We start from the raw sequence: 27,246 nt of genomic DNA on the forward strand, positions 1-27,246 counted from the left end.
GCAATGGAACAATGGGAAGTGTGATTATCCATTATCAATAGGACTGGTTGTTCCTTTGTCGGCTTAGCGTGATCTCCAAATGTGTAGCATAATCAACAAACAGATTGATGAAACTACTGTCGGATACCATTCCAACTGATGATGGTGGAGCTCCAACCAAAAGTTCTGTCTTCATTCTTTTACGTGGATATATAAATGAGGAAGGAATATATTGTCCACTAGCACTCATTGCGCATACAACAGTAACATTGGTTCCCCGTTCTGCGCTAGATATTTTATTGGCACACCTTTTTCCTTCTGTAGAGAAAACGTTAGGAGGCCTGTTGGGGACAGTGGAAAATCCCGATTCATCCATATTGTAAATTGCATGTAGCGGGAATTTATATGTATTCATTAAATTTGAGAGATTTTCATAAAACCGCTTACACTGTGGTTCATTAAACCCAATAGCCCTGGCGAAGTTCTAATAAAACGATGTTTAAATTTATTTATTTCAGCGAACTCAAAAGCTAGACTTCTTAGAGCTCTAGAAGTTAACCCATAAAACATGTTGTCTATTGTTTTTATATAGTTGCACAATTCTTATTCCATTTCTGCTGTTAAAGTAATGTCATATCTTTCCAGCTTTGTAGCTAAAGTTGTTCTTTTTAGCTTTTTTCTTAACGTACTTTCCGCCATTTCTCAAGATTTTGCCACGCTTCTCTTACTTTCTCCATTGGCAGCCCTTTTTCTTACTGCCTACATAACCACCCGTGAGCATAAATCACGCTGAGAATTGCTCATACTTGGCCGATTTGAAATTAGGCTCCACCCACGATGCGCATTCGACCACAACACAATTCGTCCTTATTATTTCTTGGCCCTTCGAAGTGCAAGGTACTTGTATAGTCTGCGACAAAGTTTTTTTATTTTACTTATGTTTAAAGTTACTGCGTGTTGAAGAAATATCGTATTAAATAGATTTGACTTTTTAAATAATTATTGTTAAGTATTTTAAATTATAAACATGGATTTTCATTCAAAATTAGAAGGCAAAGTCTTGTCTGGACAAACGAGGGAGGTAATAGCAAATGTAATTATTATCAAATATTTATGACTTACTAAAATGCTAAAATGCCGAAGATCCGAAGAATAAAAGTATATGACTATAATATAAAATATTACGACAACTCTAGTATCAAAATTAAGTAATAAATGTTTCGTCGGTATGTTCCAGGTATAAGATTAACTAGTGTTCTTTTATTCTTATACAGTTTACTGTAACGCAAATGTAAAGCTTTCATCTCTGCCAATATTTCTCTTATAAAATTACAGAACGAGACATTTATAGAAGTGTTCGAAAAAACTGCCGCTTCAACATGACTGAATGGTCAATATTAATAAGTCAAATAAAATATAATTATTAGAAGAATTTTTTTACCAAGTAACAAAACAAAATATTTTGTATTTTGAGAAAAATTTCCGAAGGAAACATTGAAACGTCAAAATAACATACAATATAGACATATCATAGAAGTTCCATTAATAAATAAGGTCACTCTCTGTAAACTTGTAGTATGGAGTGTACCAACGAGGCGAAGAGACCGAGCGTATTATGTATTTCTTTTCCTCCGAATGCGTTCTCACTTAATTTTCTACGCAAGTGGACAAATTTGTCAAGTATCACCGTAAATTTGACAAGCTTGTACATACGATTATTCAAGGTTTATTGCAAGTATGGTAAAATATTACCGCAAAATTCTTACAAACTCCACTTGTGTACAATATCAAAAATTTCAAAATATATTAAGAAAATAGATAAAACTAATTAAAGTTACCTAATAACGTTATTATCGTGTTTATTTGTCTAAAATGCTCAAGACACATACAAACACTTCGCTTAATCGGAACGAACTAAAACTTTGTTCCTGTCGACGACGCACTCCGAAAATCGACGAGTGTGCACTTTTATTGACCTCGTACTCTTAAAGTAGTCTACCCTATTTGCCGAAACATCAACTAAAATAAAGAACTTTTAATAATAATTAATTTTAAATGAGCTTATTTCCAAGAACGCTTTTTCCAAAAATATAAACTTAAGGTTCAAGAACATAAAACAAAGTGGTTTTCGTACACTTCCAATGCAGATGTTCTTAAAATGATGAATTCAGAACGTCTGCTCACAAACATCATAAAGAGGAGAATTACAGGATACTTTATCCATATAATTAGAGGACCCAAATACCATCTACTTCGCTTTCTGATAGAAGGAAAAGTAAAGGCAAAGAGATGTATTGACCGAAAGAAACTTTCATGGCCGCGTATTATTACACAATGGTGTGGTGCCACAGTAAAAGAATTATTTCGCGCAGCAGCCGATTCAGGAAATTGTAAACATGATGACGGCCAACGTCTGAATACGGATACGGCACATTAAGAAAAAAATATATACACGCTTGATACATTCGTGACTACCAATTTAAAGTCGTAGATATACTAATAATTTTAACTGCTATATTTAAAATCAAAATTACCATTATATTCTGTTAGCCTACTTACTTGACCCATATCTGGATCGTAGAACCTCTGAAGTAATTGAATACAGGTAGATTTACCACATCCAGATTTTCCAACCAGTGCAACTGTCTCACCTTTACTTATTTTAAGATTTATACCTCTAAGAATCTAAAAAATTAGGTTTGCTATAAAAGTTGTTATTTTAAAACAAATAAAACATAAAAACACAATTAATAAAATATTGCGTACACATAAAAATATTATAATGTATCTAGGCGAAAAAGGAGAATGGAGAAATCTCCATGTCTAATAATTTTAGGACAAAGCATAAATTCCCAAAAATAATATAAAATATGCTCAAAAAGTCCGTCCTTCTGAGCAGGGCAATAACCGATACTATCATAAAAACTTAACCGTACATTGACAAAAATGTTATTTTTACGATAAATTCTGACCCAAAACCGTAAATATATTTATTACTAATATTCTCATTCATTCACGTATTTTCTAGGTAATGCCTACCTGACACACGATGGGTCCCCCTCCGTTATAAAAACAACAATCTAACTTTCTGGAGACGAGCTGATGTAAACATACCAGTTTTGAGACCAATATGTAGCTCGGTCTAGTCCAGAAGGCCATCGACTTTTCTAGTCTAACGGTATTGGGTGTATAACAGGACTTTTTGGAGAAAACAGGCAGTCAAAAAAAGAAGCTCGCGCTCGCGTTTAAATTGTAACGTCCGATAGATAAATTATGTAATTATTAGTCAAATAAATTGTTGTACAGTGGTTTAATAAATTAATATAAATTATCGTGTTTTAGTAAATTAAAATAAGAACAATAAATTAGAATTAATAAAAACATAACATTATTATAGGGCTAATATTTTGGAAATCACGTTCAATTCTTATTAAAGTTCTTTCAAATTACAAGCCCTATCATTATCACAAATTGATGATTTGAGGTATTCCCATAAAAAAATTATAGTGATTCTGCTGGCCACAAGACAGTTCCTTGTCTTTGGGATATTAAACGATTTGGAAAGGTAATATCTAAATATTCCCGCACCAAGACGTTATTATGTGAAGGACACCCATCTTGTTGGAACAAGATGTCATTAAATCTGTTATCAAAAATTTTACGAATTTCTGGAACAATTTGCTGCTATATTTTCTCAAAGTTAGGTTTCCGTCTATGAAAATGTTGCAATCGTATTATCTTCTAACATTTTATCCTATAAGTTTAATTTTCGGGGATACTGAATTCACATTTCAAAACATTTTTTTTATTTTCCCGGTATCAATAACGTACGAGCGATGAACTGTGAGGGATTGAATACTGAAAATGTTGATTCATCCGTAAAAACAATATTGTTGAGAAAATTGTAATTATGCTTAGCCTTTTCCATTACCGATTCACAAAACTTCATGCGTTGAATTGCAACAACTATTTTAACTGTGGCTTTACGTATATCTACTACCTCAGCAACTTTGTGGAATGTTAATTTCTTTTGAATTAAAAACTTTTAACGAGACCGTATTTTCAGTTAACTCTATCTAGACATTCATATTTTTATTGCTTTGAATACGTCAAGTGTGTGTACTTAAAAGTCCCTTTTCTTAATAAATTATGTTTGGGGTTCGAGTATTCAATTTTCAATGCACTTTTCTTCAATATAGTTCTCTCTTAATTTAGGTAAAGCGTTATTCTTTTTTCAAGGGAACAAATATTTTGAACAAAACTACACTTCCCCTCCCCAAAAATAAATTAGCTTAAGACTAACTTATAAATATACAACTTTTTTTGGTTCGGTCCGTATTTAATCTTCGGGCAATATGCATTCAGACGTTGATATTTAAAGTTGTTTAAAAGTTTTATTTACTCACACATGTGGTAAGTTGATCAGTCTCCGTTTTAATTAATTGCAATATTAAGAGATCCTTTTTTTCGTACCTATATTTATAGAGTCCTATTCATGACACAATGTCGAGGCCAACCGCCTTAATTAATATTTTTGCCGAAGAGGGCGAAGATACCTTTTTTCAACATCAGATTATTTGCCAACGAGATTTTTGAAAGAAATTTTTGAGTGTACCAGCCCTCGGCTCCTTTTAAATACCACCGAAACCCACCTATTTTGGTCGTATCAAATGCTTTCTTCGAGTGTCATCGACCTGTTAAAGTGAGTGTGTTAAAGTTTTTTTGGTTAATTCATATTTGGTTTATTATTAAAAGTAATGTATTTTTCAGCGAGGAAAATAATGTTATGTGTCATTTTTTATGTACCATATTTTAGGCAGAAACGAAAAGCTTTAGTTGTATTCAGTGTTTCTTGTTTTTCTTAGTCAAACTGTTATATTTTTGAGCTAATTATTATCTATCATTTATCCATCTGTCTTTTTTTTTGCATTTTTTTATCATTTATATCCTTACTCACCCTCACTGAAGCCCCAAAAATGAGCAACGTGGTTTTCATTAAGTATTGGTGTACGGGAAAGCTTTTTATTATCTCCTTTTTTGCCACAACTTGATTGCAGGACATTATAAGATTTTTATTGACATTCGCACAAATCACCACTTTTTCTGTTTCTGAGTTGCATCAAAACAGGCTCACATCTGTGACTGTCCAAATTGTTTATGACACGCGATACCGTTTTTAATATATGTAGAATTCTGTCTTCACTCTGTAGATTTTCAAATGCATTGAGAAATATTTGCATTAAATAGGTCTAAAGGTCGATTCAAACACATCCGTTACGTCTCGTCACAGTCCCGGCGCCGAACCGAACAATCCGTCATACAAAATATTCTTTATTATACGGGCTTTACACCAACAATAAATTCACGAAAAAATTCATGAATTTCTTCATCAATTTCTGTGTCAATAAATTCGTGAATTTCTCGGATGTAAAAGTTTCTTTAACTTCAAATAAATTTTTACATCAAGTGTCATTATTTCAGTAGTACCAATGGTTTTATTATTGGATGTTATTTATTGTTGTTTGTTTGAATAAAGATATTTTGGATTTGGAAATGTAATCAGAAAACAATATCGTTTTAAAAAGAAAATAGTGATTAAGATTGTACAAAAAATTATGCTGAATTTGGTAAAGAGTAAGAGCTTGAACAAGAGGTAAAAATTAGTGGAAATTACATGTAATTACTGAAAACTGTTGATTTTGGACACAGAAGATAATTTCAAATAACTTTAATAAGGACAACATAGCTAAAGAAACAGAAAAAGCGGTAATTTTATTTTTTTTGTATGATAGAACAAGAAAATCTAGCATTCATTACATACTAAAAATTAACTGCTGTTAGCAGAAATGTTAATCAATTCATTGTGACTTTTAGAATGATGAAAGCCTTTATTTAAATACAATACCTGCCTGCACCAAGTCGAAGTAAAGAAGAAAGAAAGGTACAATACTTTTTATAATCTTTTAACCACTATTCATAATATATTCTCAAGAGATACCTAATAAAAATAAATGGGTATGTTTATTGTTAGAATATTGAGATGTGTATTCTAATCAAAAAGAGAAGTTGTAAAGAAATGAATACTTAAAAACAAATAAAAAATGGAAATAACCAGTAATACTTTACCACTAGTTTGTGAGCTGATTCTTTACAATTTTAATAATTTGTCTAACATATTACAATTTGCTTTATTGAATAGTAGGGTAGGGTAGGACTAAACTAAATATATAAAAATACAATCATTTTTAAATATAATATAATTTAAATGGTAAATGAAGAATCATAATAACAGGAATAAAAGCTAGTTTTAATATTTGTTATACACAAACAACTATTTTTTTCTAAATAAAAAATCGTATTTACAGATTTTATTCTTAGGATATGGAATCCTGCATTTTTAAAGAAAGATAGTCAACTTTGGAAGGAAACTATGAATAATAAAGTATAAGAGTAAGAAGAATTAATAGGAAAGAACAAAATTAGTAGCAGGCCAAAGTCTTCATGTAGAAAAAGCGGAGAAGAGAACACATGTCAGAGAAATGGAACTGGCAGAAGACATGAATTGAAAAGAAAAAGATTTATTAGGTTTAAAAATTAGATTATGCAAAGAAAAATTTAATAAAAAATTTAAAAAAAAATTATATGTATATTAATGATCCTTCCGAGGTTTTCCCATAACAAAAATATTTTATAGGGCCCTCAAACATCTTCAACTTAAGTTCAATAATGTCTTTATTTAGCAATTCATCTTCAAAATTGTCTCTACTTTGATTTTTCAATTGAATCATTTCAACTGTACAGCCACTTTCATTGACTAAAATAAGAAACTTTCTTCTTCCATACACATTTTGTTACATATCTGGAATTCATTATACAAAATTTCAGGATGTCTTAGTGAATTGTTTCAGTCGACTTCTGAATGTGAATTTAAAATCTTATCAATAATATAGAATAATCCATATCTGGTTCTAAAAAATAGATCAATGGACTTGATGCAAAGTTAATTTAACAATCCTATCAATAATACAGAATTATCCATACCGGTTCCATCCAATACTGGTTCAAAAAGAAAATATATCCAGTGAGTATCAGAATTTAAAATCAATCTTTGATGTATTTAGAGCATTTATTGTAAATTTTTAGAATTCCATGATACATCCTTGATATTATTTGGATAATTAATGATTTATAACTCTTTTTTGCAAGTTGCTGTTTTTGAGAAATCATGAACCAAATATGAAAACCTAGCTACTATCTCCATACTTTTCATTTTGCAATCTTGTAATACTTGGCATTTCAAAGAAAACCATGCTTTCCTGTTTCAGAAATCAATAGCACTTTAAACTTTCAAGATGATAAAAACATTTACCTAATGACTAGACCAAGTAAAAGATAGGAGTGAAGAAAAAGGTAGAATTATATAATCTTTTATTAACAAATATTTAGGTACTATATACAAGGTGGTCCAGAATTATGTACATTAATTTCTAGAGCTCATAGTACATCCAAAAATAAGGGTACTTCTTTATGTACACTTTTTTATAAAACTGAATAATAAGGGAGATACAACCCTTTAAAGGGGTGAATTGAAATTCTTATTTTTTCAAATATCTTCCAAACGGTTTTGAATACGGAGTTCATATTTTGGGAGTGATTATAAGACATTAGGATAATTAATTTCATGTCACCACCTACCACATCCTATATTAATACAGGGTAGTTTTGATACTACCACAGGGTAGTCTTTGATAGATAGATATCACCGTTTTCGATTTATTTAAACTCGAAGGTATACATGTATTTTATTGTAATCGTTACATTTCTTAATATTCATCAAGTATGCTTTGGAATTGACACTTGTGTTAGCAATAATATTACAAATTAATGGAAAACTTAATTAATACTTAACATTTAATTAATGGCGAAAATAATATTTCACAACAACTGTTCAAAATGTCCTCCATTTTGTTGAATACATAATCTAATTCTTTTATTTAGCGAACGCATTAATCCATTTAATGTTACTGGATCGTTTTGTAAATCGGTAAATACTTGTTCAATTTTGTCTCTTAACTCATTTACTGTATTAATTGGAGTGTTATACACTTTTGATTTCAAATAACTCCATACTGTAAAGTCCATTGGATTAAGATCACAACTACGAGCAGGCCAATGAATCGGTGCACCCGCACCCCGGCCTATCCACCTATCAGGGAAATGTTCATGTAACCACCTTCTACAAATTCTTGTGTAATGTGGTGTAGCACCATCATGCATGCAAAACATGTTTCTTCGTATTTGTAATGGAATATCTTCCAAAATATCATGTATATAATATAATATAGTCTCAAAGCATTAAATAAATAATATTTGAAAAAAAGATGTAAGAAAGGGAAAAGTAAACAATTTTTTAATAAAACTAGAGTTTTCTGTCTCGAAATTGTATGTTTTTCCTAAAAAAAAATACATAATATTATTTTCTGTCTTTTATTATAGAATATTAAACTTACCTCTTTTCCATAACTATTACTTGACACGACTTAAAAATGCAAAGTTCAATTTGGTTCAATAATCAAAAGCAAAATAATTATTATCCCTACTTCGCGCCAAATCTACACAGGTTGGTGACACTGAATTCACGTCCAATAAATGTGAAAAATAGAACATGTTCTATTTCGTCAATTTCTTCACGAATTTATTCATGAAGTTATTCACGGCAAAATTGGATGTCAAATTGTGCTTTACACACGTCAAATTTGACCTTGAAGCGACTTCATGAATTTCTTCATGAATTTATTGTTGGTGTAAAGCCCGTATTAGAAATATGCCGCCGGCATTCACATTCATCAGTTGACGAACAGTTTCCCAGCAGTCAGGTTTCGACACGTCTATCGCCCGGCCGATTTTATAATCTCAGCGACGAGTTTTTTGGTTTTGCCGGGAACATGACGAGCGGTACAAGTGAACAAAATAAAATTATTGACGAACAATTAATATAATGTGTGAGAACATATAATGTTTTATATGATTTGTCGCATGCAAAATACATGGACATTAATTTTAAAAATAATATTTGGCAGGAAATAATAATAATATTTGTTAATTCTTCATCCTAGAAACTTTCCATCTTTTCAAGATTGGTCGCCGAAGACTGATGAATTTCTGGTGTGTGCGAATAGACGAACGAATAGTTCTGTGACCAGACGGGACCGGTTCGGCGCCGGGACTGATGTGTTTGAATCGACCTTAACAATTACGTTCCTATGTGTCTATAGTGAAATTCAAACTGAGAGAGCAGTACGGTTAAGATAGGTATGCGATTTGCGGGATTTCACGCTATGTGCCTGGCAGCACAAACAAGTCCAAGTAGTGGTCAGACATACATACATCATACAGAACCGTACAAAGATCTTTACGGTTGCGATGGGTCTCTATTACGAGTAAAACTACCTTTTTGTATTTTAATTTATAATGCAAATTAGAATAAAACAGAGAAACGATAGATATTTCTTGTAAAATACATATATTTACAAATAATTGTCTTTAAGTAGTCAAATAAGAGGCACGCATTTTAATAAAAGGACAACTTTTTAGCGAGAATTTTATTTTAAAATTGTATATTTTATAAAACTAACAAATATATTTTAAATTACATTTTTTGATAGCTATATAGGGTGAGATCTCCGGGAACTGCATCGATGTTAATGGAAAAACTATAGAAAGTAAAATTTTGATAGGTACCTAATATATGTCGTGTATCATATCCTACATCTAAGTTCAGTCGTTTTTTAGTTATTGACGTTAAAAAAGTGGCCATTTTCACATTTTAGACAGTTGTGACATTGAAACGGTTTTTATTTAGAGCGAAACGGTTTGCATATTCCTATTTCAACGTTTCATAAGCTATTGAAAAGCTTTCCAACGGGAAAATACCAACAAATACTCGATTTCTGTACACCCAGCCCAATACCCGAAAATTTCATACTCTGATTGGACTGATGAATGCATTTTATTGGTTATAGAATAATCGAGGGTACTCACAGATATTTAATTATACTGATCGCCCTATACATTCGAGATGTTGGATTCGCTTGCGCTACTTTCCCCTTTATTTGAATGTATAAGCATTTGGTCTACGTCATCTTGAAGATTGTCCGTGGTCCACATCTCAGTTTCCGTTTTCTCAACAACATGAGTGACATAATTGCCCCAATTTTACTTTGTTACGCATGCGAAGTCGTCGTCGATTAACTGGCGCACCGCTTTGATTTTTAAACTGGTATTATGGGTAGCTACATAACGCTTAACATAGTTCCACACCATTTCTATAGGATTTAATTCGCAATAATACGGAGGAAGCCTTAAAATAGAAACATTATGTTTTTATATTCATCAAGATTATACTTATCGTATTGATCTTTAAAAGTACGCCCTGCTTCTAAGAGCTCTGATTGGAAATAGCACTTCTCTAAAGAAATGTCTCTTTCCACTAGCCATTCCTTGATTGCAGCTTTTTTCCAGGAATTGATAGGGAATCTCTCCTTATGGGAAAGATACGCTGCATTGTCCATTACAATGACATTCCTGCAACCTTTATTTGATAAATTTGGTATTAACGTCTCTTTAAACCACGACTTAAAATATGTAGTATCCATTTCATCGTCATAGTTTCCATCATTATTGCAATCGTCTCTTCGCAAACGTCGTATAGTTCTCAAATAATTATGGCGCCAATGAGCAATATTCTATCGCTCCACCATGATGCTTCTTCGGCCACGTTTCTTATAAACAAATCCGATTTCTTACAGAAACCCGTATAAAGTAGAAAGAGACAAGGGCGGAATATTGTTATTACCTTGTATAAAGTTATGTATAGGCTTAAAGTATAGTGGCAAATTTTTTATAAAAAAATCATAATGAACATTGTAGAGAACTTCTCGTCATATGTAAATATTCTAGAATTGGTTTGACTCTGCTGATTTCAAAGTTTTACTTTGTTCTTTTTCTTTTTGATACTGTAAATGCTTCTTTCGTTTACACCAGTCATTAACGAAGTACGTCTTACAGCAGCACTCCCATTAAGTTGTTCCGAATTTTGTAAAAAACATAAAACGTTCAACACTATCAGTTTAGCGCAACCATTTATTGATTCACTGGATTTAAATTTAGACTTAATGCTCTTTGCTCAATATCTGACTAAATACTAATGTGTATGCCCACCCGTAATTACAAATTAAATGCTTAGAGTTTATTATATGCTAATTAGGACAAACAAGTTTATGGCCATATTTGGCTAATTATGTTAATGACTTATACACAATATATGATATGAAGTTTTTGACAGTACTACATATTTGTACATATTTTCACAATGTTTGTCTAATTTCGAAAATCTATACGAACTTTGTATAAAAGAATCGCTACTTCAAGTACAAAACAGAAAAAAAATAATAAAATTAAAAATAAAATGATTTTTTATTCTACTGTATACATAATATTATATAATATTATACTCGTACTAACGCAAGATGCATTTAATCCACGCCGGTCCTGTGCGACGCTCTTGGGTGAGCAATCGACAGCAGTTTATTCATAGAATAACCGAACCCAAATGTATTCATTTTTTTCGAATCCTGAAAAAACTAATAAGTATTTTTGAAAAATTTAAACGCAGAATGAAAGACCACATTATTACTGAGGGCCAAAAGTCCCCGAAAACTTCTATAATGTTTATTTTAATAAGTTACAGGGGTGAAAAAAAAAAGAGAAAATTTAGTGTGATTTTTAATTTCAAATATCTCATTCAAAAAAACTTTTTGTTTATCAAAGGGACTGTTGTCCCTCGGTAATAATGTAATCTTTCATTCTGTGTTTAAATTTTATAAAAATATTTGTTAGTTTTCTCATGATTCCAAAAAAATGTTAAAAAGCATTGGCCCGAAATTTTGCGCCTACGCTCTTAAACGAAACAAAGAAATTACTAAAATGCTCAAACTAAAAATTGTTGGAAACATAATTAGACCGATAATTGGGACAATCTTAAAATTACAAGAGCACAAGACTTCAAAATTGCAAAAACATGGTTGCAAATAAACAAACTTACATTAAATTATGAAAAAACTAAATAGGTACTCATCTACTTTTTGCTATATACAGAAGTTGTCTGTCAATTTTTAATTCGTTAAATATAAATAAAAAAGATCAAATTATATGGATGGAAGAACATAAAATATTTAGGAGTTTTAAATGGGAATTACAAATAAAAAATATTAAAACTTTATTTGTTGCATATCTCAATATTTAGTGACAATTTTGTGACTTAGTCAGGAGAAAACGGTAAATTTATTAAGATTAGATATTGACAAAAGTTAAATATTTCATTACTTACAATATACTTAGAATATACTAATACTCTTATAGTTGTATGTAATAAAGTATTATTTATAAATACAGAAAAAGTTCTTTGTTTAAAATTTGTTCTGTTAAAAATTTGTAGTGCCAAAGTGTGGATAGAAGCTTGCAGATGAGAAGATTTGTTATTCAAAATGGATTCACTTTATAATAATTATAGGATTTGTGAACTGCATTTTGAAGATAATGTTATTGTAAAAGGAAATAGAAGAAAAACATTGGCGCATGACGCAGTACCTTCAATGATCTTTGTTATTTATATTTAACGAATTAAAAATTGGCAAACAACTTTTGTATATAGCAAAAAGTAGATGAGTACCTATTTAGTTTTTTCATAATTTAATGTAAGTTTGTTTATTTGCAACCATGTTTTTGCAATTTTGAAGTCTTGTTCTGTTGTAGTTTTAAGATTTTTAGTAATTTCTTTGTTTCGCTTAAGAGCGTAGGCGCAAAATTTTGGGCCAATGCTTTTTAAATACAATCATTTTTTTCGAATCCTGAAAAAACTAACTGAAAAATTTAAACACAAAATGAAAGATTACATTATTACCAAGGGCCGACAGTCCCTTAGAATAAACAAAAAGTTTTTTTGAATGAGATATTTGAAATTAAAAATCACACTAAATTTTCTCTTTTTTTTTTCACCCCTGTAACTTATTAAAATAAACATTATAGAAGTTTTCAGGGACTTTCGGCCCTCAGTAATAATGTAGTCTTTCATTCTGCGTTTAAATTTTTCAAAAATACTTATTAGTTTTTTCAGAATTCGAAAAAAATGAATGCATTTAAAAAACATTGGCCCGAAATTTTGCGCCTACGCTCTTAAGAATTTATATTGTGTGATATGCCCACTGACTATTAATTTTCTGGTTGTTAGCTGTCATTGGCGGCTTGGCCACGTAACTTCAAAGGACTGTCGCTTCTCTGTGTGTTTATTCTCCATAAGAAAAGCATTGCCCAATCTTAGCCGTACTGCTACTGCACTCTCAGTGTGAATTTCACTTGAGTAGCGTGGTGGGTACTGTATATTATACTTTTAATTATCACAGTTATTAATACAATTATTAAAAATATAAGAAAAAACTTCGGTAAATATACAAATGTAAAAAATGCAGGGCAACAGATTAAGTTGCTTGTTATGGTTATCGAAGTAAAAAGCAAGAAGAAACCACAATATTGAACATTACTACAAAACATAATATGGTGGATGAAATATGAGAAAAAAAGTGTATTCAGAGTTGTACTATAAAAAAGGAATCGTTATACAATTTAGGGGAATATGGCTAGTATTATTAGAGCTAATGCAATTAAAATACTTAACAGAATCTTAGAAAATACATATCAAAATACTGTGGTCTGGCAGTGGCCAAACGAAAAAAACTGATACCAGACAATATGAAAGAAAGATATATAAATCAGCTGATTATAAAATGTAGGGATAAAAAATGAAACGCTCATAATATGACATTCAATTATCTTGTAGGTGCGGAAGAGCCTGATAAATTTCAGGTTAAGTGAAATGATCGTATCGAGGCTCGGTGCTTCTTCTTCTTTTTTCCTCTATCTGCCGTCTATTCTTTCCGAATGTTAACCATCAGCATGGCTATGCTAACTTTGCTTACAGCTATTCGGAATAATACGGTTGTAGACATGTTAAACCATTTTTCAGATTTTTAAGCCAATATATTCTTCTTCTCCCTGATTCTCTCTTTCCAAATACCCTGTCCTAAATAATGAATTGTAACAAGCCATATGTTGCAACATTTCTCATAACATGGCGAATATATTCTATTCTTGCGATCTTTAATTGTTAATAAACTCACATTCCTTGCCTATTCCACTTAGAATCTTAACATTACTCACACGATTCACCCACGAAATTCTTTAGATGCGTCTGTAACACCACATCTCGAAGGCCTCGAGCTTTCTTAAAGACGCTTTAGAAAGTTTCCAGGCCTCTACTCTATATAATAATGTAGAACTTACATAGCATTTGTTGATAGAGATTTTGGTACCAAGTGGTAAATCATGAAGACTGTAGAAAGATACTTTATCTTTACGAACGCTGATCTTGCTTTTCCTATGCGTTGTCTTATGTCAGTAGAGTGATCCTATTGGCTGTTTATGTTAGTATAAAGGTATGTGTAGCTGTTCACCCGCTCAATTGGTTGTTGGTTAACCAAAAGCCGTGTATTTAGCGCTTACTGACTAGCATGTAATTTGTTTTTTTCATATTGAGTTCAAGTCCGTGTTCTCAACTTATATCTGGTATGCGCGACATTATTCTTTGCAAACCATCTAAGCTATCTGCAAAAACTACTGCGTCAGTGCTTAGTCGGTGCTTATTTATTTTCATTATTGTTGGATCAGGCAATGGGAAATTTTAAAGTGGCATTTCTTGATGCTAAATGCATAATGATGAGGTAGTGTTACTGGTAACTACTGAAAAGAAATTATAATAAAAACACTGGAACAGTGGAGAGTTTTTAAACAGGACAACGCTATATTTCCTATATTAACACATATCCCGTTGCAACGGGATATGTATTAATATAGGAAATATACAGTGCAGTGTATCTAGAATGTTTGTTTGAAAATGGATTTAGTACTCAAATAAGATGGTTACTTTAGGTAGTGAACAGTAACAGTTTTTAGTATCTTAGATCGGTATCAGAGAAATTGGTTAATATATAGTATATTTAGAGCGGAATAGATGAAATGTAAGGAGGCGATTAGTATGCTGTGATAGAAAGATTCAAACGCAACATAAAGGTGAATTTTATAAGACTGGCATACTATCAGTTATACTAGAATGTCGAGTAACTAAACAAAAAGAACGACGAATCCATTTTGCAAAAATGAAAATTTTTAGAAGGATGTGTAGAGTAACAAAAAAAAATGGTTTAATTATGAATGAGCCAAGATGGAAGTTTATGGAAAAATTAAATTATAATATATATAATATATATATAATCTATAATATAACTTCTATAAAACTATAGTCAATAAAACTTAACATTTTAGAGTTAGTTAGTTTGAGTTTTAAGCCTACCTTTACGTCTGATCTTGAAGGATAACTAAAATGCACACCTTCAAATGTTACTTCTAAAGCGGCGTCATTTATTACAAGTCCACTGTTTGCAAATTTTCTTATAATGGGTTTGCTATCTAATACTGAAAATATTTTTTGTGCTGCTCCTTTGGCTGTTCCAAAAGTCTCCAGTAGTGGAGCTCCTAATCCAAAATTCCAAGTAGCTATTAGCGTTGAAAAGAATACCTAAAATTCATGAAGATACTTAGAAACAGTTAAATAATATCCAAAGCGAATAACTACAAGTACGCAGTTATTAATATTTTAAAATTTTTACCGCCAGCTACCGTCTGTTTTTTTTTATTTAAATTAACGTGCATATGACATCTATGGTCATTAGTACGAGTTACAGTTTACATGGTATATAATAGCATTTGTAAGATTTAACGCGAAGAAAAAAACATTTAACCTTTATATTTTATTTAACAGTTGAGTTTTCTCGAGGAATTTTATTATCTTGTTGATTTGGTTTGTGCTGTTTAGGACCTCTTTGAAGATAGGACTGATACCGATACCTGATACCTTTTTATTTTAGCATAAAAAGGACATTCAATAAGTAAATGTCTGATTCAGAGAGTCATATTACAGTGTTGACATTTTGGTTGTGGATTTGTTAATTTAATGCAGCGCTAAAGTAACTTTATTTTAGTGTATTTGCCAGGTGGATAGATTAAGCTTCTTTAGTCTATAATAAGTCTATTCTTTAATATCTTGGAAGAGAGGATGGTTAGTGGATATGAATCAACTGAATCATTGCGTGTGGCTATTTCGTGTTTGAATATTGTTGAGCATATTTGAAAGCACGTGTGATAGCAAGTAGTTTACCAGTGTATATCACAAATCACCTACGTGTGGATACTACACCAAGAAACCTACTTAGAGAGTTCGTTAGGGAGTCAGTGGTTACATAATATCCAACTCCACCTTGTGTCTTTAACGCGTCACTGTTAAGAACTGTGTATATTTATTGTTGTTTATCAGTTCTAGAAAGAAAATTCTTAATGTATTAACACTGGTATCTTCCTTATTAAATTTGGTTTAATAGGGATTATTGGATAGATTGAAGTGGAAAACTTCTAGTATAAAATGGTATATATTTAAAAATTATTTTAATAAAAAATTACATATTCCAAACTGATTACACTGTTATCACAACGTTTTTGGTCTTCTCAGACCAAATACTTCTTATTTTTTTATTTTTTTCTATACATAACTGTCTGTTTTTCAATGTGCATCCAGTAAATTGTCGTTCCATCGTTTTCGTGGTTTTTCCACTAATCGTCTTCATGTTGGGTAACCGTCTTGTTATCATTTAACTTATATGAACGTTTCATTCTACTCTTTCTTACCTAGTCCTTGAGGTTCTTTACTTTGCATTTCCGTTGTATATCTGTACTTCTTGCTCTGTTCTATAGTCTCTTACCATCGATCTTTTCTAAGGGTATTTATTTCTGATATGTTTAGCATCCTTTTTATTCTGTCTGCCCAGGTCGTGTTTCTACCGCATATATCATCATTATTGGTCTGATGACTGTTTTGTAAATTCTGTCTTTCATTTTTTCCATAATATATTTATTTCTCCACATTGTTTCATCTATGCATCCTGCGGCTCCAATTTACATCTTAGTAAATTTGCTGTTATAACCATAAATTTTGTCTTTTTTTGGGGAAATTAACATGTTAAATTTTCTGGAGGTTATATTAAATTGATGCAGCATACGTTGTAAATTATCTTCACTTTGAGAAAGTAGTATTGCGTCGCCTGCATAGTAGATTATTTTGTTGTTTTTCTCTCATTTGGTATTCTTTTTCGTTCTTGCTTTTTTTATTATATCAGGTTGGTTTAAAAGGTTGGAATGAGGTCGATTTAAAATTAAACAATGTTTGTTACTCTTTACCAATTAACCCGTACAATGAAATCATTAAAGTTCTTGACGAAATAAAGAAATAGAAGATATGTATAATAAATAGCTAGCGATAATGGACAGTTGTAAGCCGGTAACAGTAAATTTGCGCTGCAAATTTTAACACTTTTAGTTGTTTAGAGTAAATTCTTGCACATATACGTTCAGTGGTAGTTGTTGTAACACTTTCTTATGAACCTGGATAGCGGAATCTCTAGCGGTATTTGTGTTTGAACGTTTAAAGAAATGCAATTCCTTCAATGTTATTATTTGGGACCTATCTCTAATCTAGTTTTAATACATTTCTTAACACTTTTATTATCCAGTTATATTGTAATGATAATCTTAAATAATATAAATCCAATTTTAAAATAAATCAGTACTTACAGATACCATATTTGCTGGTGTATAAACTTGTTGGTCTTCTGGCAGATGCCTATCATTTAGTATTAATGTTACCCCATACCAAAACGACAAAGCGTAGCACGCGTATACGAAAAACCATAAGCATCCATTACTTATAGCATTAAAAAAGCTTCGTTTTAAGTTATTCTTTTTGGCATCAACTAAGTGTTTATTATATCTGTCAATTTCTTTTTCTTGTCCATCGAAAGCAACAACAGTTTTGATTGCGGTGAAAACCTCTTCAGCGATCGTACCAGCTTCTCCGTATGATTCCATTTCTTGCGCTGAAAATTTTGTAGATATCTGAAAATATTTATGATATTTTTAATATTTATAATGTTTAAAAAATATTGTATATGTACCAGATTTACTATGTTTTTGATATCATTAGTCACTTTGGTTTTTTAAATACAATACCCTGTATATTGTACCTTTATTGAAATCTCTACTTCAATACCAGTCCAACCGTATACAATCTTTTGATTTTGTAGTCAGGATATAGTTAGAAACATCTTAAAAAGATAAAACAAAAGCGCAGAAACGCCTAATCGTGTCAATAATTTTTTTGATTCAAACTATGTACAACTAAATTTAAACATAATAATTAAAAGTTTACTACATTGCTATATATACAATAATGATAGTTTTCAAGCAACCACAATAAAAATAATGAGGTCAGACAATACTATCTAATCTACCAATAGGTCGTCCGGGAAATCATCATCATCATCTTTGACTCAACAATCCTCTGTGGATCCTGGCCTGCTCTAAGATTCGTCGCAATTCCGTACAGTTTCAGGCAACATTTTGCCATCTTCTGATTTCTAGTATCCCTAAATCAGCCTCAACTCCATCTAACCACCTAATTCGTGGTCGGCCTCTGCTTCTTCTTTCTATAGGCGTTGCTGTCGTTAGCTTTTTAGCAATCATTGTCGTCCGGGAAATTACTCATCTAAATAACGCCGAACGTCTTGCTTAAACCATATCTCATTAAAATTGGCTACAAATTTGTTTTTCAGGACAGGTACACTTTTATTTCTAAGTAGCATTTTATAATATTATAGCTTGTTAAATTTTCTTCTATAAAAAATGGCCCAATTAACTGACTTCCCACTATAAGCGACCATCCATTTAGGTTTTGTGGTATTAGAGTATGGTTTTCACGTATCTGGTGTGGATTTACCTTACTCCAATATCTTAAATTTTGGCGATTTATATTCCCACACATTGTATATATTGTTTCGTCGGAAAAATTATCTTGTTAACAAAGTTCTCGTCAGTTACAATTTTATTCATCATTAAATCACTAAATTGTAATCTACGGTCGTAGTCATCTTCATTTAATTCCTGACACAACTGGATTCTGTATGATTTTAATGAATTCTTATATAATACACGCAAGACTAAAGAACAACATCATCGATTTGTGCAGCTCGGCGTCAGGATGTATGTAGATCTTCAACGAAACTCACCATTAAATTTTGTTTTATTGTAATTTATAACAATTTTTTGTACCGGCCGACGTTGCTTTATGGACAGGAGAATTGTTTGGGAAAGCATGGTTGAACAAGTTGGCTACTTCACTATAAGATCTTTTTCTATCTCCGCAGCCCCCCATCCTTAAAACAGCAAATCGCTCTTTTTCATTAAAAACCATCTTTATTGTGGAGTTTTTAAAGACACATAAAACAACTGTCAGTTTTAGTTATTTATACTCTTTATTTTAAAAAACTTTAATAAACGTCAAGCTATTGTTAGTTTTACGAATTAATGTCATAATTCTATATTAATTAAATTACTTTGATAAAATAATAAAACTATGTGGCACTGAGAAGTTTATTTAGGACCTTCCTGACTAGTTAAAATACCAAGTGTTACATATGGTTGAACTCATATTGAAGTGAGGATTTCAATTATAATACAATATACAGAGTAATGTATTTAAAAAATCAAAGTGAATAATGATATCAGAAAAATGGTAAAATTGAATTTTTGTACAATTCAGACCATTCATTTAAGAGATAAATAGACAATTCCGGACTTCACGGCTTCCGAGGTCTAAGTCTCCCGAGCCCCTAGAAACTACTACGCTGATCACTAACCAATGCATTACTGCTACTGGGAACAGAGTACGGTTCATTTATACCGTCGATGGTGACGTGGTTTGGGTGAACGTTGACGTGGGAGTTAGCTTGGTGATTGGCGCGGAGATTGGCGCGTTGAATGGTGCGAACATTTCTGAAAGTAGGATTTTCATTGGCGGGTGGAGCGGACACTTTAAGACACACAGAAAACACACAGAAAACACTTTAAAAACGGGGGGACAAAACAGACATTAAATTTAAAAAGGGACGATTTAAAAAAAACTACATCTCTTACTTGGAGTGCTTTATGGAGTGATTTTAAATTTAATGTCTGTTTTGTCCCCCCGTTTTTTAAGTGTTTTCTGTGTGTTTTCTGTGTGTCTTAAAGTGTCTCAATTTTAATTTTTAACTTTATATATTGGACTTTACAACAATTTGCCACATATTGTAACATAACTTTATCAAAGAAATTTGATAATTACAAGCTGATATAATTGCACACCCACACAATTTGTGCATCTATTCTTATTCATTGTCTCACAACTGTCACCTTCCAAAACAAAAATAAAAATCTCAATAAATAACACACATTTCATAAATATATCTCCAGAATAAATATAAATAACTTTAAAGAACTTAATGGTATAGAACATTACTTTCATCAAACAAACAATTACATTTACCTATCTCTACTTCATTGGATAAAATCTGTCTCCTCAAGAACTTCCCCGTTTACTGTTAAACAATTACAATAGTTGACTTGAGTTCTCCAATCAACAATACAAGATAGTTTGAACCATGTTCTTTCAACCATCAATTAATAGAGTACCGGCATGTAAGTAATGTTTTATTTATTTGTTTATTTATTATTTCATTACAGTTTAATAGATTATTTTACCAATTTGTGGGTCTTACCTTGTCTGCTTAAACATTTTATTCGTTTTTAAAAACCACAGACATGTAATATTGGCATAATTACTGTAATTTATATAATTTATATCACCTATCTTTGTTTTACCTTTATTAGACAACACCCTAATATGGGTTTATTATTTTCAGCATTAATTTAACTTTGTATCGTGACCTGAAGATGCTTTGCATATTGTAGAAAGTGAAACCGGTCGTCTGATAGTTAAATTAAATTGATTGTGAGTAAGTCTAATTTATTATTTCTTTTACATTTTGAAATGGACTCACACATCAACACATTCATGATATTGTAAATAAGTTCACGATACCTATGGTCAATACTGCTGTCATTCATTGCTTCTATAAGGCTGTCTATTTCGATCATGTCGAACGCTTTATGAAAATGTATGAAGTGTGGGTTTATTGATATGTATGATGTGTGGTTTATTGTATTCTATAGATTTTTCAATGAGCGTCTTTACTGTAAGGAGGTGATCATTGGTACCATAATTTGATCGGAATACTGCCTGCTTTCTCGGTTGGTACAAATCTAATTTTTTCGCCAATCTTGATATCACTAACCTAGTGAAGAGCTTGTATATGTGGTTCAATAGGCTAATAGATCTATAATTTTCTAGGACCATTGTATCTCCTTTTTTATGCAAAAGGATGGTTACAGCATTGTTTTATTCTTTGGTTACCTTTCTTTACTGCAAACATAGATTAAACAGTTTCCTTAAATGATTTAGTAGCATATCTCTTCCATTTACGATAGCTTCTATTACAATTCTATCCTCTCCTGGGGCTTTGTTATTTTTCATTTTTCTTATCGGTTGTCGAATCTCATCTATCTTTATTTCTGGCATTAGTTCGGAACCTTAATTCATGATCTTCTTTGAAATGGCTGTTTATATTCCTGTTTGATCTTCTCATCTACTTCCATGTAATTTCTCGTAAAACTCTTCGACGACCTGTATTAACTCGTCTCTACGTAATATTATTTCATTTTGCTTGTTTCTTAATTTATGAATTGCGTATTTCCCATTCGTTAGCTTTCTACGTAGAACTTTTAGGCTGTTATTTTGCTGTAAAGTACGTTTAATATTATCGGTTTTAAATTTCCTTAAATTTCTCCTAATTGCCTTCAAAACAGTTTTGCTGTCTGCGTTCTTATCTCTTCTCATTTGTCTTCTTTGATCTAGCAGCGTTTCAGTATATGGACTTATTTTACTATCTGATTTTATTTTGCACCGAGGACAGAGCACTCGGTGACTTTCTTGTAAGGCGTTTATGATGCAATTATTCAAGTCGTTATGATCGTTCTCGGAGGTTTTATGCAGTAATAGCTTATTTGCTTATTATTGATATGGCCCTGATATTGGTTGATATCTAATAGGGGTGTCCAGATACCAGGAGATTTATTTATATTTATTATGTTTCTTTCTCTTTTCTGTTGATTTGGACTTTCGCTCGTATCATTCTGTGGTCACTGCTTGTGGTGAACTTGTTACATGTGTTACATCTTTAATGATTTGTTTTTTGTCACTTATGATGTAGTCGATTTCGATTTCATCTTTTTGTAAAAGAAGCTGTTCATGTTGAATAAATTATTCTGGAGTAGGAATCCTAGTAGCGTTTCTCCTTGCTACGAATCGCCACATAAGATTGTAAATTGAGTACGAGAGTCATTAAGCGCAGTAGATATATCGTCATAAAATATTTCGATTTCTTTGTCTGTATGGTCTGTTGTTGGAGCGTATACTTGGATAATTTTAAGTTGATATCTACTGTTCAACTTCAGAATAAAATATGCCACTCTAGATGATACAGTTTGGATGTTTATTATCTTTTTCGCGAGGTTTCTATAGACAAAGAAACCGATGCCTCCAATTGATGTAGTTTCAGGGCCAGTCTGATAAAATATATGCCCTGATTTCAGTGTTTTTATAGTTTCACCTCTCTTTTTAACTTCGCTGATACCTATGACATCCCATTTAATTTTATTCATTTCCGTTTCCATTTCTGTGAATCTCTCGTCAGACAGTAGACTTCTGGCATTGCATGTACTAACGTAAAGAGTTATGGGGTTTTTGGGTCTCCATATAGTCAGCTTTTTGCCCCCTCAGAATACTTGGGACAAACTGATAAATCATTGTGAGATTTTGGACGCATCCTACTCACCTGGGGTAAATCTTTATTTGTTTTAAAATCTGACATGGCGGTTTTAGGGGGTATATTGGCATTAAAACACAGCCGGTTAAATCAACTTGACTGCCGCCTGCGACTTTGTGGTACCGCACCTGTCAGGAATTGCATCCCTCAGCCACGGGCCACTAATGACACAGCTGCTGACATGTGTCATGTTCTCAGTTGATCCACTGGTACTTATTTGGCTAAGCCTTATTGGTACCTGTCCTGCATATCTACAGGAACTTCCTTATCAGTCGTTGGGACGCGCCGTGTCGGGATTGAGGACTCCCCCGCCCAGTCTGTCTTATGCAGAATAATGAAGAACCCCTACTTAGTTCAGAGTCCCTCCTTTACGCAAGCTGAGACCAGCCTGTACCTATACTCCCGTGAATATATATATATATATATATATATATATATATATATATATATATATATATATATATATATATATATATAGACTTCGGCAAATATGCATATTGCATATTTTGCATATTGTGCATATTTTATGCAAATATTTCATATTTTGGCATATTTGTATAAAAGTTTGCATAAAGTGCATAAAAGTTCAGATTTTGATACTGTATTTGAAAATTTTTAAACATACCAATTTATTTCAATTCTTGTATAAAATTTTGTAGTCATTTTAATCAAGAAATGATTTAAGTACGTAATCTCTACAGGTACAAAACATTTACAATTTCAAAGAAGATCAATTTAAGTAGCCCTCAACATTCTTAGAAAGTCTGTCTCGGTCACTGAGGCATTCAGTTATTGGATAATCGCTAAGGGTTCGCTATTTGCATTTTATGATCTAATCCCCAAATCTATCTACAATTTATTGTATCTTAACAGCAGGTAAACGGCTAATAGTTTTGTTCCTAATTTAGGGATTTTCCAAAATCTCCCAGTTTATTGAATTAGGTACCTAAACATTTCTAATTTGATGCTCAGATTTGTAAATCATTTTTGTTTTGATATTCAAAGCGTAAACACTCGTTGTGCGTAACAAAAAGGAAGATTGTGATTTTATAATGCCTAAAACAACCAGTGCTTTAACTTGGATTAAACCTTATAAAGAGCTGTCTATGGATATGGGAAAAATCTACTGTTCAGTCTGTGGCAAAATTGTAAGTATCTAATATTTTCTATTAAATATCTAATATTTCATACATACAGGGTGTTTCCAAATGACACTTACAACGTTTGACTGTAGATACTTCTCGAAAAATTGAACAAAACGATATAGTTAATGAGGGGTCAAACTTATTTACTTTTCGAGATACACGGTGTTAAAATTTAAAAAAATTAAATTCTTTTAGTTAATAACAACAATAACTTTAAAACCAATAAACGTATTTACTTGAAATTTATTACTCATAGGTTGTTTTTAAATGAAAAATAGCTTCCTTTAGTGAGAAAAAATTGTCCATGGTACAATACAATGATGTGTATTTAGAAAAATTTTTCACCTTTACTTTTTTTTTATGAAGTCAGCTATTCTAAAACACAATTATTTTTATTGTAATTGAATTAACAAAAAAAAAAACTTTTGTTGAATTTTAAAATAAGTTATATGATGTACTAATTTGATTAACCAAAAACACCTTGCGAGTTGTGTGCTGGCATCGATAGTGTCCACATCAATTAAGTGCTAATTAGTTTTCAATTTCTAAGCAGTTAAAGTTTAGTTTTTTAAATAGTAAGGAATAATAAAACAAGGTAGGATTGTTCTTTATATTTAAAAATGGATGATTCTTCGGGTGGCGAAAAGCCACCCCCTGATAAAGGTGAAAATATGGAGGCAGTAAGTGCCCGTTTTGATTTAAATAATAGGTATAAATCCTCTGATAAAGGCCCGTTTTTTGTTTTTGTCGAGTCCATCGACCCAAATATTAAACGTTTATCACCAGTCCGAGTAGGTCATTATTTATTCATTAATAACTTTTTTAAGAAAGATGTTGTCGATATTAAACTCGTCGGTAGAAATAAAGTGAAAGTAATTTTTAATTCTTACACTTGTGCAAATAGTTTAGTCAATCACGACATAATTATTTCTAACAAATTTATTGCTTACATTCCGAATTTTTTTAATCACAAAAAAGGAATAATTAGACAAGTTGATACTTTTTTGGACGAAAATTATATGATGAATAATATTATTTCCGACCAAAAAATAACCGAGGTAAGACGTATGAAAAGAAAACTTATTGATTCAGATAATGAAACTATTTTTGTTCCTAGGCAAATGGTAATTTTAACATTTGAAGGAAATATTATTCCTCAATATATTACGTTAGATTTGGTAAGGTTTCAAGTTGAACAATACATATACCCTGTGGTACAGTGTTTAAATTGTTTTAAATTTGGTCATACTCTCAGACAGTGTAAGTCCACTTTCACCTTATGCAAAAATTGTGGCAAAGAACACGAAGACAACTCCCGTTGTAGTAACTCACAATATTGTCTTCACTGTAAAACAAACGATCATACGACTCTAACGAAACAATGCCCAGCTTATCAACATCAATATAATATTAAAAAAATAATGGCGATTGAGAATACTACATTTAAAGAAGCCGAGTTTTTAGCAAAAAATCCATCCTATGCCAAAATCACGACACATAATAAATTTGAATTGCTTAGTAACTTAAATAACTTTCCCCAACTCCCGACTGCGGCAAATGACCGTACAGTAAACAATTCATTCGTTCCTAAACCTAAACAAACTTCTAATCCTCTTAAACGAAAAGCCATATCCCCGACTCAATGTAAAACTGCCTTACAATTTCCTTCAACTTCTAAAACAAAATCAGTGTCACATCCTATAATTCCTAACCCATATCGTAATGAGTTTATAGCATATAAAGAAAAAATACAATTACAAATTCTACAAGAAATTCCATTTGCTTTAGAAAGAATAATTAAACAAATTGACCCCAAACTAGTCTCAGTTGAATTCCAAAAAGTCACTCAAAATGAAATCAGAAATATACTTTCTTGTTTATCAGACAACGATAGTGATGGGGAATCATAGAACACTTAATATTCTTCAGTGGAACTGCCAATCTATTATAAAACAAAAGACTAATTTGCTTAATTTTCTAGAAAGTCATACAATTGATGTCATTCTTCTGAACGAAACTTGGTTGTCACAAAATAAAAATTTATATATTAAAGGTTTTAATAATGTTAGAGTTGATCGACGTGATGGCTATGGAGGCGTTGCTGTTTTAGTTGCAAACAACATTTCCTTTTCAGATATAAAATTCAAAACAAATTATAATCCAAATATAGAGGTTTGCGGTGTTTTTCTAGAACAAGTTAAATTATCAATAGTATGTGTTTACAAACCTCCTAAAATATATGTCTCATCCAAAGATTGGGAAAATTTATTTGGACAAATTAAAGGCAGAGTTTTAATTGGGGGCGACTTTAATAGTCATCACTGTAGGTGGGGTTCCATACAGGATAGTGCACAAGGTAATATTTTAGCTGACGCTTTAGACAATACTAATCTAATTTTACTCAATGACGGAAGACCAACCAAAATATCCAGACCAAACGAACGTCCTTCCATGATAGACTTAACATTAGTATCTCCTCATTTAACAGGCTTTACTACCTGGAATCCTCTAAATGACTCACTAGGTACAATCCACATCCCTATCCAAATCACCCTAGATTTGAAATATTCCCCAAGAACAATCCATACCTCCACAAAATGGAAAGAGTCTTCAGCGAACTGGTCTATATTTGAAAATTACTTAGAAAAATGCCTTCTAGATACTCATTCTATAGATGTTACATCTTTGGAAATGTTTAATAACTTAATAAAAACAATTAGCGAAGCTGCAGACTCTGCTATGATTACTCAAAAATCATTTCAACCAAAATCCGGTCTTCCCGTATGGTGGGACGACGAATGTAAAAATTTAATATCGTGTCGAAAAAAAGCTTTTCGAGAGTATAATATTGTCTCAAATCTTGAAAATTATCTAAAATTTAAACACATCCAAGCCAAATGCAAAGTTGTTTTTATGAAAAAACAAAAAACATCTTGGATCAACTTTGTAAATACTATCAATAAAAATACACCGCTCAACAAAATATGGAAATTTGTTAATAAAATGGCTAACAAAAATTATCATTCAAAGACACAACAAATTTCAACAGAGCTAATAGAAGAGTTACTTGACAAGTTCGCTCCACCATACGTTCAAGACCAATTAAAACACGTATCAATATGCAATTCCAGTAAATTTAAATTACT

General features: G+C 31.6%; 1 protein-coding gene and 1 long non-coding RNA gene across 2 annotated transcripts in view; one reads left to right on the plus strand and one right to left on the minus strand.

Annotated features, from left to right (window-relative positions):
- The window catches only part of LOC140447629 (ATP-dependent translocase ABCB1-like), a 127,022-nt gene that overhangs the window by 54,812 nt on the left and 44,964 nt on the right, over positions 1-27,246 (minus strand). The window contains exons 6-8 of the mRNA XM_072540386.1: positions 17,773-18,093; positions 15,443-15,667; positions 2,539-2,664 (exon numbers count right to left, since the gene is read on the minus strand). Coding sequence (XP_072396487.1) covers positions 2,539-2,664; positions 15,443-15,667; positions 17,773-18,093 — 672 coding nt within the window. The remainder of the gene's footprint in view (positions 1-2,538; positions 2,665-15,442; positions 15,668-17,772; positions 18,094-27,246) is intronic.
- LOC140447630 (uncharacterized) lies at positions 5,464-6,605 on the plus strand. Its single transcript, XR_011951619.1, has 3 exons — positions 5,464-5,745; positions 5,854-5,920; positions 6,358-6,605. It is a non-coding gene; the product is annotated as an uncharacterized lncRNA (long non-coding RNA).

The sequence above is a fragment of the Diabrotica undecimpunctata genome, chromosome 8 (assembly GCF_040954645.1).
Source record: "Diabrotica undecimpunctata isolate CICGRU chromosome 8, icDiaUnde3, whole genome shotgun sequence".
Taxonomy (NCBI): Eukaryota; Metazoa; Arthropoda; class Insecta; order Coleoptera; family Chrysomelidae; genus Diabrotica; species Diabrotica undecimpunctata.